The 20,042-nt window shown below is 44.3% G+C and overlaps 1 protein-coding gene across 1 annotated transcript in view; it reads right to left on the bottom strand.

The window, feature by feature from the left end:
• The window catches only part of LOC124720151 (probable cationic amino acid transporter), a 444,710-nt gene that overhangs the window by 31,710 nt on the left and 392,958 nt on the right, over window positions 1-20,042 (bottom strand). Inside the window, exons 11-12 of the mRNA XM_047245457.1 lie at window positions 14,757-14,762; window positions 7,157-7,385 (exon numbers count right to left, since the gene is read on the bottom strand). Of these exons, the coding sequence (XP_047101413.1) occupies window positions 7,157-7,385; window positions 14,757-14,762 (235 nt within the window). The remainder of the gene's footprint in view (window positions 1-7,156; window positions 7,386-14,756; window positions 14,763-20,042) is intronic.

The raw sequence follows: 20,042 nt of genomic DNA, 5'->3' as shown, positions 1-20,042 counted from the left end.
TAATACGAAAGTAACACAAAACGCTTTCTTCCTCCCGACACCATTTTTACTAGAGTAGAACTGAAGTGGGTGCATGCACACTGCTGCTACCTAGCGGGACCCACGTAAAACAGTGTGTTCTTTTTCCAACAGTACATTGTTCACGTAATATTTCAACAAACAACATAATAGTTATGACTTTTTAAAATCGGATGATTCTTTTCGATATACCTTTGGAGAGCTGTGCTGAAGCGTTGATATGAGGCAGTTTAGTAAACTTTGTAAATGTATATTTTGTTTTGTGATTCAAAGACTGTTACTATACGCTGTGCGGTAAATGAAATACAGTAACACCGAAGTAAGGTCTCACTGCCCATATCGACCTAATTTATTGCCTAACGACTTGTTTTTGTAAAACAAAAGATGTGGGGACAGGGACTTTCATCACCTCATTAAACTGCTGAATGCTTCCAAAACCGCATTGTTAAGCTAGCAACATCAGAGAGGATACGATGTGTCGAGAATTGGTACAAATTTTGAACTGGAATACTTTGAGAAACAATAAATGACTGTTTTTTCATATTGAGCAAACAATTTTTTTCCTTTTACTGAGGCATGGTTCGCAGAAGTTAAAGCATGATAAGTGTTCCTTTTTTTCTTTCTTTTTTTGTTACCACATGCTATGGTTTTTGTGGTTGTCTATGTTTTTCGTTACAGCCGTTTTTGTTTCGAAGTTTGTCATTTTTCCCGTAGTCCCACTATGTTAAATGTGAAAATGTGCACTTTTCAGTCTTTCACTGTCACTGTTTAATCCTTCTACTTACACAGTTTTTTTTTATTTCACTGACTACCACGGGATACACAGAGACTCCAAGAAATTTACACATATTGGCAGTATTTTAACGAACTAACATAAAAACGTACATTACACATGTTCAAATTAACAGTCATCATTTTATTTTCATGAATGTTACATTGAAGAAACAAAGGAAGAAATTAAACTGAGATCATATTGTCCCCAGTGTTACTAAGTGCAAAAACCATGAATAGCTTTTAATGGGTTATGAAAAAAGAAACGAACCAAACACCAGGGGACATAACTGACTCAGATATATTTTGAAAATAATAGTCCTGAAGGCAATGAAGATGTGTATTTCTTATGTGCTTACGGGGTCATTTTGACCGCAGTGGTAATAGGAGCGTTAAAAAGTGACAAATTGCACCTTGTAATCTTTTAGCATCACTGTTTAAACAGCGAAAAATCTGCCGATTTGTAACCTTTCACTCTGATTGTAAAAGGTTAAACTGTGGAGTTTTTCACTGTTTAACGCTCGCAGCGTGTCATAAATACATAGGAAATATGTATCTACATCGTTTTCAGACCACTATTTTGCAAAATATATGACTTTATCCCTCTGAACCCACTGTGTCCGCTGATGTACGGTTCATATTTTTTAAATTTGTAACCCCCTTTTTCACAGTGAAAGTAATGGCGAAACTAAAAAACTGACAAATTGTGAAACAAAAACAACTGTAACGAAAAACGCAAGACAACCAGGAAAACCACACCATGCGGTAACAATGGAATGAAAATAAAAAAAGGTACCCATGATGCAGTAACTCTAGCAAAAATCTATCTAAAATAAGAATAAAGATCCTGTTTAGTGAAGACGATCTCGGCCAAAAGCAAATGTATTTGCAAGCAAACATGGAAAACGAGCTTCACTCTCATAAATAAAACCACCTTTTCTTGTTGCAACTTAATTTATGTTTCGCACACACGTTTCGCCTTTTTCTTGCTCTAAGGCATCTTCAGTGGAATCTATAACGATACAGTTTTGTTATACTTAGATTATCAAACAGTTCACATCGCGTTTTTTTATGTAATTAAGTAATTACAGTTTGCTGTGATGTGGGTTCTGTCTCAAATGGCAAACTGTAAGTAATTAATGATGACTAACTGAAACCCTCAGCTGCCGACAGGTGTTGTTGATATACCTCGATGTGGACAGCTCAAAATGTGTGCCCCGACCGGGACTCGAACCCGGTATCTCCTGCTTACATGGCAGACGCTCTATCCATCCGAACCACCGAGGAACAGATGAATAGTGCGACTGCAGGGACTTATCCCTTGCACGCTTCCCGTGAGACTCACATTCCCAACTGCCCACAATTCTACATATGTAAAGTACCTTATAGACATTTGCCCATTCACTCATTACTCGCGCACGCTTTGGCGATTCCCGTAAGAGTTTGGGCAACTTGTGCGTATTCGCACAGACGAAGGTCAATGGCTGGGTAGCCTTTAACTATATATACGAAGACAGTAACTGTTCCCGAAAGAACAGATACTGTAGATGATCGTGCAGCTTTTGCCTGGAATAAATGCTAGTCTCACGGGAAGCGTGCAAGGGACAAGTCCCTGCAGTCGCACTATTCATCTGTTCCTCGGTGGCTCAAATGGATAGAGCGTCTGCCATGTGAGCAGGAGATTCCGGGTTCGAGTCCCGGTTGGGGCACACATTTTCAGCTGTCCACATCCAGGTATATCAACAACACCTGTCGGCAGCTGAGTGTTTCAGTTAGTCATCATTTATTCCAGGGAAAAGCTGCACGGTCATCAACAGTATTCTGTTCTTTCGAGAACAGATACTGTCTTCATATGTAAGTAATTACTTAATTACATTATTTTTAGATTATCAGTTTTCGTTGCGTTTCTTAATGTAATTAAGTACAGTTTGCTGTGATCTGCGTTTCCTCTCATCTGGGAAACTGTAACAAGACGTGAACTGGATTGAGATTTTCACTCTGCAGCGGAGTGTACGCTGATATGAAACTTCCTGGAAGATTAAAAATTTGTGCCAGACAGAGAGTCGAACACAGGACCTTTGCTTTTCGTGGGCAAGTGCTCTACCGACTTTTTATTTATTTGTTTTTATTTTTTTTATTTTGTTCGTTTTCGGTCGCTGTATCTTATCGGTGCGGACGTCGTAAAACACCCTTTTAAGTTCGTTGTTGATCCGTTAACCCAGTTTTTTTTATTACAGAGGACAGCTAACCCTCTGACCGAACACGCTGAGATACCGTGGCGGCTCTAGCGCCCCGTGAGTCGTTCGTAGGTAGCTCAATCGGCCCGCGAAACGCAAAGGTCCCGAGTTTGAGTCTCGGTCTGGCACACAGTTTTAATCTGTCAAGAAGTTTCGTGAAGTGAACTGTTTGATAATCCAAAAATAACAAAAGTGTATCGTTATAGGTCCCACTGAAGATACCTTACAAGGGAACCTCCCCATCGCACCCTCCTCAGATTTAGTTATAAGCTGGCACAGTGGACAGGCCTTGAAAAACTGAACACAGATCTATCGAGAAAACAGGAAGAAGTTGTGTGGAACTATGAAATAATAAGCAAAATATACAATGTGAGTAGTCCATGTGCAAGATATGCAACATCAAGGATAGTGTGAGCGCAAGAGCGCCGTGGTCCCGTGGTTAGCGTGAGCAGCTGCGGAACGAGAGGTCATTGGTTCTAGTCTTTCCTCGAGTGAAAAGTTTACTTTCTTTATTGTCGCAAAGTTATGATCTGTCCGTTCGTTCATTGACGTCTTTGTTCACTGTAATAAGTTTAGTGTCTGTGTTTTGCGACCGCATCGCAAAACCGTGCGATTAGTAGACGAAAGGACGTGCCTCTCCAATGGGAACCGAAAACATTTGATCGCAAGGTCATAGATCAACCGATTCCTCCACAGAAAAACACGTCTGATATATTCTATACGACACTGGTGACGGCATGTGCGTCACATGACAGGAATATGTTGTCGACCCACCTAACTTGTACACTTGGCGAATGGGTAAAAAGATTCTTCTACCTTGCCCGATTTAGGTTTTCTTGTGGATCTGATAATCACTCCCAAAAAAGTGATGAAAACATAGGAGTTTGTCACATAAACTGCAACAAATGAATGTAACAGTTTCACAGTCACACAGTTTTCCCTGTGCTCTGTCAAAACATATGTTTTTAACGTTTTCAAATTTTTCCCTGTATAGAGCGTCAAATCCTGCATATGTCCAAGCAAATCTGAACATGTCCTGGAATTTTGGAAAGCGAAGTTGGTTTTGTGTGAGTGCGTGAACTGTGGTAATTGTGTGAAAATAAATAAATTAAAATTTTCACAGGAGGGAAAACTTGAACCAAGGACCTCGCCTCTCGCAGCTGTTCACGCTAACCACGGGACCACGGCGCGCCTGTGCTCACATTATCCTTGATGTTGCCTATCTTGCACATGGACTACTTAGTTTGTATATTTTGCTTATTTTTTTCATACTTCCACACAACTTCTTCCTGTTTTTCGATTGATCTGTGTTCAATTTTTCAACGCCTATCCACTGTGCCAACTTATAACTAAATCTGAGGGGGGGTGCGATGGGGAGGTTCCCTTGTTAGAGCAAGAAAAAAGCGAAAGGCGTCTAGGAAAAAGAAATTAAGTTGCAGCAAGAAAAGGCGGTTTCATCCACAAAACAAGTATTTCTGCGCTTGCTGTGGAGGATAACCACGCGAACAAACTTGACATTATTTTTCTTTCGCTGTTGGTGTGAAAACTTTTAAGGGGAGCCGGAGGTGGTCAAATCCAAAAAATTACGATTTTTTTTTTTTTTTTTGCTACCGAAAATTAGTTGGAACATTCCTCTTTAATGTAAACTTGGAATTATTGTTCTACTCGCCCTAGAAGTGGAGTTATTACCATTTTCCCCCACGCGTGCAGAGGAAATGGGCGGCCGCTGAATGCATCTAACACCCTCTCGTGACTTCCTGGGGAACTGCTTGGGATTTTCTCGGCCTGTTACGCATACAGCGCCTTATGTTACGCATAGAGCCAGTGTGCAGGGGTTGGATACATTGTTTTCTGTGACAAATATTACCCGTATTTCCTTACAGCTTACTCCTATTTTCCTCAGAATTTCGAACATCTTGCTCCATTTAATATTGTCATACACTTTTGTTCTGCTTACGATGCCACGTTTTAGTAACCGTGTATATAAGAAGAGGGAGAACGTAGGGAAAAGAAAATTAACACTAATACCAAGCTGCGATAGTACAATGAATAAGAGCGCGGAACATCGTCTCTTTGCTGTTTACCGTTTCGAATTAGTTCAGTGTTGTGCATTTTCAACTTCTCGCGGCGTAATGAATAATCCATTAAATTTCGGGCATGTGACTCTTGTGACTCACTCTGAAGATGGCCGGACGATACGCGGCCGAAATATCAGTAGAAGAAATTTTATTTGCGCGGCTGCATGCCCGAAATTTAATGGATAGTTCAGTGTTGCGCCTGTTGTTGGTAGTATTATACTTCATGTGTAAAGCGGGTAATATGCAGTATGTACAAGAATCAGGAGGGAACAATAAAACCAATTTTTCATGACTTAGCACAGCCAGAATTGTTACACAAACGTCTACACGGAAAGACGCAGAATCCTAATGAGAGCGTAAACAATTTGATTTGGAAAGTGATTCCTAAAAGGGTGTTTGTAAGCATAAAAACACTGCACTTTGGCATTTATAATGCAATAGCAACCTACAACCAAGGGAACAGTGTGAAGTGTGAAGTTCTGAAGGCATTGGGATTTACAGCTGGGGTCAACACTGTACGAGCACTAAGAAATATTGACAGAGAAAGGATAAGAGGAGCAGAAAGAAGAGAAAGGCATATGAAGTATGATGGAGCAACAGGTCAGAAAAGAAGACAGAAGAGGAAGCTTTTGGAGGATAAAGAAGAAGACCCTGATAATCCATCCTATAGTGCAGGAATGTATTGAGAAACTTTGATAGCCATTTCCCGTAAATTAGAATTTTTCGAATATAAGGAACATTTTCTCAAAATCCACTCAAGCTAGAGAGATGAAATTTTTATACAGCACTCCTAGTGGTCAAACTTACAGGGCTATTACAAATGATTGAAGCGATTTCATAAATTCACTGTAGCTCCATTCATTGACATATGGTCACGACACACTACAGATACGTAGAAAAACTCATAAAGTGTTGTTTGGCTGAAGCCGCACTTCAGGTTTCTGCCGCCAGAGCGCTCGAGACCGCAGTGAGACAAAATGGCGACAGGAGCCGAGAAAGCGTATGTCGTGCTTGAAACGCACTCATATCAGTCAGTCATAACAGTGCAACGACACTTCAGGACGAAGTTCAACAAAGATCCACCAACTGCTAACTCCATTCGGCGATGGTATGCGCAGTTTAAAGCTTCTGGATGCCTCTGTAAGGGGAAATCAACGGGTCGGCCTGCAGTGAGCGAAGAAACGGTTACAGAACACGTGTATCTGGACATGCTGGAAAATTGGCTCATGCCACAACTGGAAACCGACAGCGCCGACTTCATCTTTCAACAGGATGGTGCTCCACCGCATTTCCATCATGATGATGTTCGGCATTTCTTAAACAGGAGATTGGAAAACCCATTGATCGGTCGTGGTGGAGATCATGATCAGCAATTCATGTCATGGCCTCCACGCTCTCCCGACTTAACCCCATTGATTTCTTTCTGTCGGGTTATGTGAAAGATTCAGTGTTTAAACCTCCTCTACTAAGAAATGTGCCAGAACTGCGAGCTCGCATCAACGATGCTTTTGAAGTCATTGATGGGTACATGCTGCGCCGAGTGTGGGAGGAACTTGATTATCGGCTTGATGTCTGCCGAATCACTAAAGGGGCACATATCGAACATTTGTAAACGCCCAAAAAAACTTTTTGAGTTTTTGTATGTGTGTGCAAAGCATTGTGGAAATATCTCAAATAATAAAGTTATTGTAGAGCTGTGAAATCGCTTCAATCATTTGTAATAACCCACTACATTGTAACACAGCCATTTGGCAATATGTTCAGTAGTTTCATTTCAGTTTAATTATAAAGCAATTATTTGTAAAAAAAAATTGGGTCATTAATAAAAAAAATAATTGGAAGGAAACTAGAAAAGATACTCCAAAATCCCTCTGTCATAACTGCAATACTAAACCACTCTATATGTAAAAAAAAAAAATTCAAATTTTTCTATTTGGTAGTTTATTCATAAATGTTCCTCAAACTTAGTGATTTTAACATGGGCAGCATAGGCACCTCCGGCTCCCCTTCGCACGAGATGCCAGCGAACAGTCAGCGAGTGCGTGGACTTACGTGGAGGCGGCGTCCGATGTAGCAGAGGCCGGGGGCGGAGACGCCCGCCCCCAGGCCGGAGCCGCCGCCGAGTCCGAGCCCCAGGCCGCCCCCGCCGCCCCCGCCGGCGCCGTGCAGCGAGCCGTAGAACTTGTTCTCGCTGCGGTCGGACACCAGGAACTGGTCGTCCCGCATCGACAAATCTTCCTCGGGCTCCTCGCCCGGGTACGTGTCGTCGCTGTCCGGGGAGCTGCAGAACACACAAAGATGGCGCGTCACGTCACTCATCAACCCACAGTCAAAGCAGTCACGTCCGTACTTCAACCCTCCGATCAACTGAAATAAGCAGTTCTCATAATATGCAAAGATCAGCAAATTCCTCAAACTGGGGAACTATCAAGAATGGGGTTCCACAAGGGTCGCTCTTGGGTCCTTTGTTGTTCTTAATATATATTAATGACTTGCCATTCTATATTCATGAAGAGGCAAAGTTGGTTCTCTTTGCTGATGATACAAATATAGTAATCACACCTGACAAACAAGAATTAACTGATGAAATTGTCAATAAAATCTTTCAGAAAATTACTAAGTGGTTCCTTGTAAACGGACCCTCACTGAATTTTGATAAGACACAATACATACAGTTCCGTACAGTAAATGGTATGACGCCATTAATAAATATAGACCTTAATCAGAAGCATATAGATAAGGTAGAATATTCAAAATTTTTAGGTGTGTCCATTGATCAGAGATTAAATTGGAAGAACATTGATGGTCTGCCGAAATGTTTGAGTTCAGCTACTTATGCAATAAGGGTCATTGCAAATTTTGGTGATAAACATCTTAGTAAATTAGCTTACTACGGCTATTTTCACTCATTCCTTGCATATGGCATCACATTTTGGGGTAATTCATCACTGAGGAATAAAGTATTTATTGCACAAAAGCGTGTAATCAGAATAATAGCTGGAGTCCACCCAAGATCATACTGCAGACATTTATTTAAGGATCTAGGGATATTCACAGTAGCTTCTCAGTATATATACTCTCTTATGAAATTTGTTATTAACAACCAAACCCAATTCAAAAGTAATAGGAGTGTGCATAACTACAATACTATGAGAAAGGATGATCTTCACTATTCAAGATTAAATCTAACTTTGGCACAGAAAGGGGTGAATTATACTGCCACTAAAGTCTTTGGTCACTTACCAAATAGTATCAAAAGTCTGACAGATAACCAACAAGTATTTAAGAAGAAATTAAAAGAATTTCTGAATTAAAGCTGCTTCTACTCCATAGAGGAATTTTTAGATATAAATTAAGGAAAAAATTAAAAAAAAAATTATAACAAAATTAAAAAAATAGAAATAAAAAAGTTGTTATATTAACTTAATTATGTTGTTAAATTAACGTAATTCAAAATGGTTCAAATGGCTCTGAGCACTATGGGACTCAACTGCTGTGGTCATTAGTCCCCTAGAAGTTAGAACTACTTAAACCTAACTAACCTAAGGACATCACACACATCCATGACCGAGGCAGGATTCGAACCTGCGACCGTAGCAGTCGCACGGTTCCGGACTGCGCGCCTAGAACCGCGAGACCACCGCGGCCGGCGAACGTAATTATGTCATGTATTGGAAAATTCGACTCGCTCCTCATAATTACGAAATATCGTATTCATGATCCATGGAACTAGTATTAATCTAATCTAATCTACAGTGAAGGGTCTGTCTACATAGCTGGCCGGCCGGTGTGGACGAGCGCTTCTAGGCGCTTCAGTCTGGAACCGCGCGACCGCTACGGTCGCAGGTTCGAATCCTGCCCCGGGCATGTATGTGTGTCATGCCCTTAGGTTAGTTAGGTGTAAGTAGTTCTAAGTTCTAGGGGGCTGATGACATCAGATGTTAAGTCCCATAGTGCTCAGAGCCATTTGAACCATTTGTCAACTTAGCTGCGTTAGCAACGTGGCTCAGTACTGTGCTGGGGGACCCAGGTTCGATTCCCGGTTCTCAGCCATTGTGAGGTCAACATACGTGGTCTGTTCAAAATATTCCGGAACATTCGTAATTTCCCGCCAATGCTGTATTGGGCCGAAATGTGGTTGGCATCCCTGTACACGCCCGTGTTTAATGTAACAGTAACAGTACAGAGTCTGCCTCCATAGCTGAGTTGTTCAAAAATGTGTGGAATCTTATGGGACTTAACTGCTAAGGTCATCAGTCCCTAATCTTACACACTACACCGAGCGTGGTGGCGCAGTGGTCTGTTCAAAATATTCCGGAACATTCGTAATTTCCCGCCTATGGTGTGTTGGGGCGAAACGTGGTTGGCATCCCTGCACACGCCCGTGTTTAATGTAACAGTAACAGTAAAGAGTCTGCCTCCATAGCTGAGTTGGCAAAGTGGCTCAGTACTGTGCTGGGGGCCCCTGGTTCGATTCCCGGTACTGCCAGGGATTTTTCCTCGGCGAGAGGACTGGACCAAGTGCTCTCAGCCATTGTGAGACCTACATACGTGGTCTGTTCAAAATATTCCGGAACATTCGTAATTTCGCGCCAAAGGTGTGTTGGTGCGAAATGTGGTTGGCATCCCTGTACACGCCCGTCTTTAATGTAACAGTAACAGTAAAGAGTCTGCCTCCATAGCTGAGTTGGCAAAGTGGCTCAGTACTGTGCTGGGGGCCCCTGGTTCGATTCCCGGTACTGCCAGGGATTTTTCCTCGGCGAGAGGACTGGACCAAGTGCTCTCAGCCATTGTGAGACCTACATACGTGGTATGTTCAAAATATTCCGGAACATTCGTAATTTCGCGCCAATGGTGTCTTGGGGCAAAATGTGGTTGGCATCCCTGCAAATACCCGTGTTCAATGTGCTACTGCTGGAAGTTCCATAGTTGTATGTCTGTTAGTTATTGTTCACTGCTGTATGGAGCAGGATACTGTGTGGCACAGTTTGCCAATTTCGAGACGGCACAGTTGAGGAGCAACGCGCCTGCATTAAATTTTGCGTGAAAGTCAGGAAAACCTTTACACGCGTGGTTCTAGGCGCTACAGTCTGGAACCGCGCGACCGCTACTGTCGCAGGTTCGAATCCTGCCTCGGGCATGGATGTGAGTGATGTCCTTAGGTTAGTTAGGTTTAAGTAGTTCTAAGTTCTAGGGGACTGATGACCGCAGCAGTTAAGTCCCATAGTGCTCAGAGCCATTTGAACACCTTTACAGAAAATGTTGGGGGAAGCCTACGGTGATGAGTGTTTAAGCCGTACTGGGTGTTACGAATGGTTCACACGGTTTAAAAATGGCCAGAAAGAAGTTAAAGATGATTTGTAAATAATAGATTTCAGCTATAAGTCGTCCTTTGGAATTTTTATTGGCAGATATAGATTTCAGCTAGAAACCAGCCATTCTCAATGCACTATCTTTTTTGGTCAAGCATGTAATGCCTTTTGGTCTGGCTTCGTCCACAGTTTTCTCTTTAAAACAACAAGGATCAACTCACAGCTGAGGGCCCAATGAACTGTGGATGAAGCCCGACCAACAGGCATTACATGCATTGACCATAAATGATAGTGCATTGAGAATGGCTAGTTTCTAGCTGAAACCTAGATTTGCCAATAAAAAATTCAAAAGGACGACTGATAGCTGAAATCTATTATTTACAGGTCAAAATAACAGTCGTTGCCTGCAACAGCCTCTGAATGGAGGGTAACTTGACGAAGTTAAAGATGACCTCCGTTGAGGACGACAACGCTTATGTCAGGAATGTCAAGGAAATTGTGCGGGCCAGTCCAAGACTGACTGTCCGAGAGATTCCAGAAGAATGCAACATTTCACTTGGATCATGTCATGAAATCCTCACACAGCGTCTTGGAATGCATCGTGTTGCCTCCAAGTTCGTCCCACGGTTCACGAGTCGGGACCAGAAAGACCTTCACCTCGCAATCTGTGAAGAGCTTTTCGATCGCTCAAATGAGAACCATATGTTCCTTAAGAGAATCATAACCGGTGATGAGACGTGAGTCTACGGTTATGATGTTGAGACCAAGGCTCTATCTTCACAAAGGGTCGGGGAAAGTTCTCCGACACCAGAAATAGCTCGTCAGTGAAATAAAACAATCCTTTTGTTTTTCATTCCTGTTTAGAAAGTTCCGTAATTCCAGTGGTATATAATAAGTGATTTCGCGTAATACATTAAATATCGTAAAATTTAGTATTCCATTTGTTTACTAGTAGGTCGTGCTTGTCCACTATATGTTCGCAACGTTTTGCATTAAGAAAATTTAGATTAGCATTGTTATTTTTCAGTATTTAATGTAATATGATGTATATCCTATGTAAAAGTCTTTGCTATTGTATACGCCAGTTTCAGCATAAAATAAGCAAGGTTTTGTGGATAGTTACTCATAAGAAATTTTAAACTTTTAATTGTTAATTTAATACATTTGCAATGTAGTTTTGTAGACTTGATTGTTAAAGAAACGTATAAATAGGAGGAGCACAAGACTCAAGAATGGACATTTGGAGACAGTTTTGAGACGCAACCACTGTGTCGCACGTCTGTGCAATAATATAATTGCTGTAGTACAGTATTGTGACTATGTAGCCTGTTATGAGGAGTGGGATCCCACTAAGAAGAAATGGTGCAGCTTGTCATAAATAAACCACTATAAAACGACTTGGTACCTGGATCATTTCATGGAATTCACGTAACTTGATCCAGTTAGCAGAGGAAATGGACCGAGGCAACGACTACTAAGCAGCAGAAGCAGCAGCAGCAAACAGATTACTCCGAGTTACACCGAACCGAGATACGTATAAGAAATCAACTGAACTATATAAGTGTCACTGCAGAACTAATTACTAAAGTGTAATGTTTTGGAAACTGTTCTAGCACTAAACATTTGCATTTGTCTCAAAGTAATTCTACGGGCAACGGCCTTGCCGCAGTGCATACACCGGAACTTAAAATATCTACAAAAATAATAACAACAATAATAATACCATAACTAGTAATAAGTAAAATTCCATAAAATAACTTTTTTACACTAATTATTCTCTGTAAATAACTAGATCGTACAATCAATGCTTATTCCAAATTCACTCTGCCATATGTACAAATGTAGCGTCCAAAGACTCAGAAAAGCTAAATTGCTAAACTACAACAATAAACGGTGCAAGAAACAACTAAAAAACTCTGACTGACAGACTCTCGAAAAATATTAAAAAAAAACACCAAATGAAATAATTACCTGGACAGTACAGTAACAGAAAAATAAAAGCAAAGAACGGATTGTCTCGTCTTTACAAGTAAAATGTAAACTGTATTTGTAAAACGAAATTGTTATTTTGTAAATAAAAGTCTATATACGTTAAAAAAAAAGTTCCCGTGAGATCACCGAAGTTAAGCGCTGTCGGGCGTGGTCGGCACTTGGATGGGTGACCATCCAGGCCGCCGTGGGCTGTTGCCATTTTTCGGGGTGCACTCAGCCTCGTGATGCAAATTGAGGAGCTACTCGACCGAACAGTAGCGGTTTCGGTCAAGAATACCACCATAAAGACCAGGAGAGCGGTGTGCTGACCACACGCCCCTCCTATCCGCATCCTCCACTGAGGATGACACGGCGGTCGGATGGTCCCGGTCGGCCACTCGTGGCCTGAAGACGGAGTGCTCAAAGTAATTCAATGAGTGGTGACGGCCAATGTGATCAGTAAGAAACACCCCCCGATCAAACGTATCTTGATGTCTATGGGACACAAGAGTAACAACAAAGTTTTGAGGTTTTTGGTTAAAATCAAATAATCTCTTTTCGATGTCGAAAATTTTCGGCGCAGCAAAATTTCACTGTCTTCACCATGTAACAAAAGTTTCGTTACATCAGGTCAGGTCAAATGTCAAAGCCATGCTAAAGCCCGGTCCACACGCAACGATTTGTCTGCGCAGACATCGGCGCAGATGCCTGTACATGCAAAAGGTCGCTGCAAATGTGGTGTGTGCACACGACACAAACCTCAATATACTACTCGCCCTCCATCTGTCGGTGTAGAAAAGAAATATCAGTGGCAAGCGACTACGCTCCCCGAAAACGTCAAAAATTTAATTCAGTTATTTGGAAATATAGAAATGGAGGAAGTTCTGTTGTGGTCTGTATTCGCAACTTGTGCTGCAAAAAACATCCAGACCAACCGCAAGAAACAGAGAAAGCGGTCAAAATGGTGTAGACATTGGCTGCTAAAGCGAAAGCAGTTTTCTCACGTAAATTTACTGCGAGAGTTGCAGGGCGAACCTAACGACTGGCGAAATTATTTGCGGATGGATGTCGAAACTTATAATTATCTCTTAAAGCTTGTAAGCCCTCATATTATGAGACAAAATACTTTTATAGAGAAGGGCAATTTCTCCTTATGAACGGCTGGCGGTAACATTAAGATTCCTAGCAACAGGAAAGAGCTACAAGGACTTGGAATTTTCAACTGCAATATCGAAACAAGAGCTGAGTGAAATAATATCCGCAATTTTTCAATTAGAGCATTGTATGCTGCTGTCTTTTTGTCTCTGTCACTATATTCTTTACTTTAATCTCCCACAAACATGGGTGGTTTCCGTATATTTCAATGAATTCACTTACAAACTCTCGAGGACACTGACGAGTATCAGCCATTTTAATGCCCTGTGCGCACAAATACAAACACTAGACTGAGCAAACAGTTGTTTCGCGCCAGATTTGCGGCGATCTCCTGTCCACACGCTCCAACTTGTCTGTGCAGATGTGGTTTGAACCCACAGATTTGAGAGGTTTCGCTCAAACCTCCAACTCAGGTTGGTGCAAATCTTCTGTCCACACGCAACGATCTGTCTGCGCAGATGTGATGTGCGCAGACATTTGCGCAGACAGATCGTTGCGTGTGGACGGGCCTTAATGATTATCTTTGACTTTGAAGGGTTAGTTCATCTTGAATTCGTACCACAGGGACAAGCTGTTATCGGAACGTGTTGCGACGCTGCTACAAAATGTGAGAAGGAACCGGCCGTAAATGTGGCGAAACAATTCATGTGTCTTGCATCACTGTAACGCAGCACCCACACTTTCATCCCTGTTGGTGCGAGACTATTGCACAAGAAACGCTATCACTGTGCTACCTCTTCCTCCGTACTCTCCAGATATGGATCCTGCGGACATTTTTTTTTAATTTCCAAAGGTGAAAACCCCGTTGAAAGAGCGAATATTTGCGACGATAGACGAGATAAAAGAAATTTCGCGCGATCGAGAATGAGGCGCTCCGAGACTGCTTCCGGAAATGGAAACGGGGGTGGCAGCAGCAGTGTATCAATTGTAAAGAAGAGTATTTCGAAGGAGACCATGCACAATAAGTGAAAGGTAAGCACAGAACAGATTTGTGGACAAAATTTCGGAATGTTTTGAGCAGACGTCGTACTTGACTGAGAGGTAGCGGCTGCGCAACACATCTGCTGTAGAAATGAATACGGATCCCTACTTGGCGAAAAAATATCTACATCCATATCCCGAAAACCACGGTACAGTGCGTGGCGGAGGGTGCCTTGTACCACTCCTGGTCGTTCCTTTTCCTGTTCCACTCGCAGACAGAGCGACGGGAAAACGAGTATCTATAAGCCCACGTCTGAATCCCGATTTCTCGTATCTTATCTTTGCTCTCGTCACGCGAAATGTATGTACAGTGTGTTAACTGTAAGACGACGGAGTTGTGAGGGGAGTGCGGGGAGAGGAGGAAGCAAGCATTGGCTGGCGAGGGGAGAGGAGCCGGTGGGTGCGACAAGGCACGCCTACCAGTTGCAGTGCTGGCACTACAAATTGAGCGTCATGATTATATATATATATATATATATATATATATATATATAAAATGAATGTATGTATGTTTGTCTACTATGCGCTCACAAACCATTCATCCGATTGCAATGAAACTTTGGTGAGTTATTCTCCGAACGCCCGAAAAGAGTAATATACAATGTTTCAAGAAGTTTGACGCTATAGTATGCACAGCGCAATTGATCAGTCGGCTCTCAGCCGTGGCAGCGTGCGGACGGCCCCGCGCGCCGGCCAGTGCTCCGCTGCAGGCGTTGTTTACTTCCGCGTCGTAGCTTTCAGGCTTGCGTCCGTCCACTGTGTACAACATGTCGAGCGCTTACCGCCGTGCGACCCTTAAAGTTTCCTTCCCAGCTGAACATGCGCGACCTCGTGCACATGAAGTTGAAACGTTCATACGTGAAGAAGTTCGTTTAGATCCTAACCACGTTATCGGAATCCATTTTTCGATCACGAGTAGTGTCGTTCATATTAAAATGACAAACACCGAGGTGTGTGAAGATGTTATTCGCCGCCATGCCAATGGACTTAAGTTCAAATACTCTGATGGTCACGTCGGAGCTGTAACACTTGAACTCGCAGAGTACGGTCAACGCACGATTAGGGTGTTTGAACTACCTTTTGAAGTGCCGAAGGACGAAGTTGTCTCTGCGTTACAACCATACGGTAACGTCATCGGTTACGTAGAGGAAAAATGGCAAACTTTCACGACCTACCAGGTCCTTAATGGTGTGCGTCAGGTCAAAATTGAACTGAAAAAACATATTCCATCATACCTGACCATTGGCGGGGTGCGAGCCATTGTCATGTACGACGGCCAACCCCGAACATGTGCGGGTTGCGGACAAGAAGGCCACGTCAGATCCGCCTGCATGCGACGCCGCCTGATTCAGACGCCGGTCGGCGAGGAAGCGTCCCCAGCGGTGATGACTCAGATCCCTGTCACATACGCCAAGGTTGCCCAGGGAGGTAACACGTCTACACAGAGTCTTCCTGCTCCGTTGACGTCGTCTGATCAGGTAGATGCAACCGCTCCTGAGATTCCTTCTGAGGTGCCCCAGACGCCAAATCCTAACCTGCCGAATCATCGCAGCACTGTGACTGAAAATGCTACTGAGATGGACGTTGATCCGGGAGTGGTACCTACTTCTGCTTTCCTTCAGACTGGTCCGGAGTCAGACGAAAGCCACCCGCCATCGGACTCTGAACGACTTGTTCGAAAACAAGGGTCGACACGAAAGAGAAAGAAACGTAGCCGTACACCCCCTGATGAATCCATTCTACGGATGGATACCGGGGATGCAGACCCGAAGATGGACGACAAACCGATCTTTGATGACCGAACGGCTGATGCGACAGACCCGCCACAGGCGACCACTGGCAACGAACACCCCTCATTACTGTCGCCGTCGCCCCCACAGGTCGACGTTGAAGAGAGCCTATCCGATGAGACGAAAACTACGTCTCCTCTCCACGTGGATGACGTGCACAGCCGATGCCCTACCGCAGCATCAGTCTCCTGGGCAGACGACGTGGAGATCGAAGGGACTGGGGTGGATGCTGCTGATGATGGGGCACCCCCATCGGTTGCGCCCGCGCCCGCAAACTCTCCACAATAGCAGCCTCTTCAGCGGACCGGCAAGATCGACGACCTCTCGCCCCTGAAGAAGAAGCCCCGCCTGTGCCTGTGGGACTCCAACACCAGCATTATCGTGTCGCAACGATTAACCTCGCGACCATTCGTGCGCCCCACAAACTAGCGCTGCTCCGCGATATGATTTATGATGCGGACATAGATATTGCGCTTTTTCAGGAAGTGCATGTCGCCGATTTTTCACCACCACATGGCTTCACGGTGCATCTTTCTCCCGCTTCGGACACCGGTAGTGGTGTTGCCATCATCTTACGCGAAGGTCTTCCTGCCGAAGATGTCTTATACCTCCCCAGCGGCAGAGGTATGGCCCTTACTCTCTTTGGTGTACGCATCATCAATATTTATGCGCCGTCGGGCTCCAGCTACCGTCGTGAACGCAATGCCTTCTTCGCGAATGAAGTCACACCCCTTTTTATGGGACCACACGATGACTGGATCATGGGTGGAGACTTCAACTGCACCCAGCGACCTCAGGATCAATTGCCGCGTCACTCACCATGCGCAGCTCTGGAAACAGTCGTCACGCGGCTACAATTTGTCGACACGTGGAGACATGTTCACGGTGATCTTTTGGGCTTTACGTACCACACTGCGCACTCCTCTAGCCGACTAGATCGCATCTACATCTCGCGATCCCTAATTCAACACACTCGACAGGCTGAAATCTGGCCTGTTGCTTTCTCAGACCATGAGGCTTACTTCTGTGATGTTGTTCTCACAAGACAGGCAGTATGGCACGGACGTGGTTTATGGAAACTGAACACGGCACTTCTTAATTCACCTGACTGTCGACTTCTAATAGAAGACACTTGGATCACATGTAATAGACGCCGACCCACGTATCCGTCTACCATATCCTGGTGGATCCAGTGTGCAAAACCTGCTCTTCGAAAAACTTTAATCCGGTATGGCAAAGATGTTGTCGCTTGGAGGAAGAGCACTATGGATTTTTACTACAGAATCCTACGAGAATGCTCCACGATGCCAGCCTCCCCTGAGCGCCATACAAGGATGAACCAAGCTAAGGCCCAAATCTCCAATCTCATGCGACGGCACTTGGAAGGGGCGATAGTACGATCTCGTACTGCTGATCGCATGCCTCATGAACATCCGTCGATGTACCATATCATCCAAGAACGACAAAATCGACGCCGAAAATTGATTCACGTCCTAACGGATCAAGAAGGGCGTCGCTACGTAACCCAATCTGCCATAGGGAATGTGCTTCACGCCCACTACCGGCAGCTCTACGCCGCAGTTCCACATTCCCCAGAGTTGATCGAGGAAGTCTCACAGCTCAACTTCGGTGGTATCCCAGGAGATGCGGCGATTGAATTGATGTCGGAGGTGACTGATGAGGAAGTCCGCGATGCGATCCGGGCAGGAACCATCAATCGCTCCCCGGGCCCCGACGGTCTTCCCCTCGAATTTTATCGCACCTTCCGTGATTTGTTAGAGTCCGCATTCACCTCCATCTGTCGAGAACTGATGTCTCCGGAAGTACCTGTGCCGGACGCTTTCATGGAAGGAATTATTATTCCTGTACATAAACCGCACGGTGGCAACAATATCAGTGATTATCGGCCCCTCACCCTCCTTAACAGTGATATGAAAATCTTCACTCGCCTTTTGGCAGCACGACTTAAAAACGTTGCCCGATATGTTGTGTCGCCAGACCAAGCATCTTTGGGAGGCGACAACAATATTCGCACGGCTTTATGCCGCTACAGGGATATGATCGCCGTTACCCAGGCACAACGCCTCTCTGGAGCACTTGCGTCTTTGGACTTCAGTCAAGCTTTTGATAGGGTTGACCATTCGTTCCTTACGGCCGTTCTCCACCATATGGGTTTCCCGGTCGCCGTTATCACGGTAGTGATGCGCCTTCTGCGGGGTGCCTCATCCAGGATTATGTACAATGGCAGACTCACTCCACCGATAATAATAGGTCGATCCGTACGTCAAGGTTGCCCTCTATCAGCAATTTTGTACGCCTTTTCCTTGGAATCCTTGCTATGTGGACTAAGACAACGTTTGGTAGGGTTGTCCATAGATCGCTACCGATTCTGTTGCACGGCCTATGCTGACGATGTCGTCATCTGCTTACGTAATGCCGACGAAGTTCGAGCTGTTTTGACGTGGGTAGCGACTTATGGTGAGGCGTCAGGTAGCTCTTTAAACGTACGTAAGTCACAAGTTATGTTCATTGGCACGGGACTTCCCGTGGAGTGCGTTACACCTCTCACCACCGTTGATACCATTCGTTGTTTGGGAATAGATTTTTCATCTGATCTCCGGCGTTCAGCCACCATCAACTGCCGACGCCTCCTTTTAATGATCAGAGCAGGTCTTATGGACCATCGCCTTCGATCCCTAGATATTCTCCAACGAGCTCGATATGTCAATACATATATCGCATCCCGAGTTCCCCATGTAGCGCAAGTTCTACCTTTCCCGCTTACTGTGGCACGTCGCATGTTGGCAGCGATGGCATCTTTCGTCAGCTCTGGGATGTTGTTCAAAATTAACTATGCGACCCTTACTCTTCCCCGTGAACGAGGTGGGATAGGTCTGTTTCACGTGCCGGATAGAGCTCGCGCCCTATTTGTCAGCTCCCAGATGACGGTATGGACACGTTGCCCAACGAGCCTCACTGGTCTCCTCCTGTCGGCATACTCGCCGGTCTCACTGTCAGCCCCAGTGATGATCTCGGATGTTCCGGCCCAGTTCCATTATATACGGTACTTCTTTCTGGAACTCAGTTATCTACGCCTCACCTTACCAAGACAGCTTTTACTCAAAACAAAGGCAGTATACAATGTCCTCCAATTAGGTCGTCCACCTAACCCGATTGAACTAAAGTTCCCACAGGTTGACTGGCGTCATATATGGCGCGCGGTGTTCGCCTGTTACCTTGACACGAATGTTCAATCTGTCTGGTACATAACTGTCAATGGTAAGCAAATCAACCAATTTCGCCTTCATCGTATCCACCTCGCCCAATCACCTCTCTGCTCCACGTGTGGAGTGCCAGACAATGATGAACATCGGTTTGTTTGCGGACCGGCGGCGGAGGTTTGGCACTTGGTTCGAAGTATTGTGGCTTTTCTAACGCGGGACATTCCGGATCGGATTACTCCCCTTTCATTATTATTTCCGGAACGTGACTATTTTCCTCGGACAAAGACCAATGCTGTGAATTGGATTCGCGGACATGCCATTCACTACTTATTTGGACAAACTGTAGACTCTGTACTCGATTTTTGGACATACCTCAATGACCGTCATTATGTCGTTGTCCGTCACCCAAAATACAGACAATTTTTCTCGAACTTCCTTGGGAGTGCTTTCCACGAGCCACCTCGCAGCTGGAATGTGTTAAGCCAAGAGAGGAGAAGATTTCCTG

The sequence above is a fragment of the Schistocerca piceifrons genome, chromosome 11 (genome assembly GCF_021461385.2).
Source record: "Schistocerca piceifrons isolate TAMUIC-IGC-003096 chromosome 11, iqSchPice1.1, whole genome shotgun sequence".
Classification (NCBI taxonomy): domain Eukaryota; kingdom Metazoa; phylum Arthropoda; class Insecta; order Orthoptera; family Acrididae; genus Schistocerca; species Schistocerca piceifrons.
This window is presented reverse-complemented; position numbering and strand designations above follow the sequence as displayed.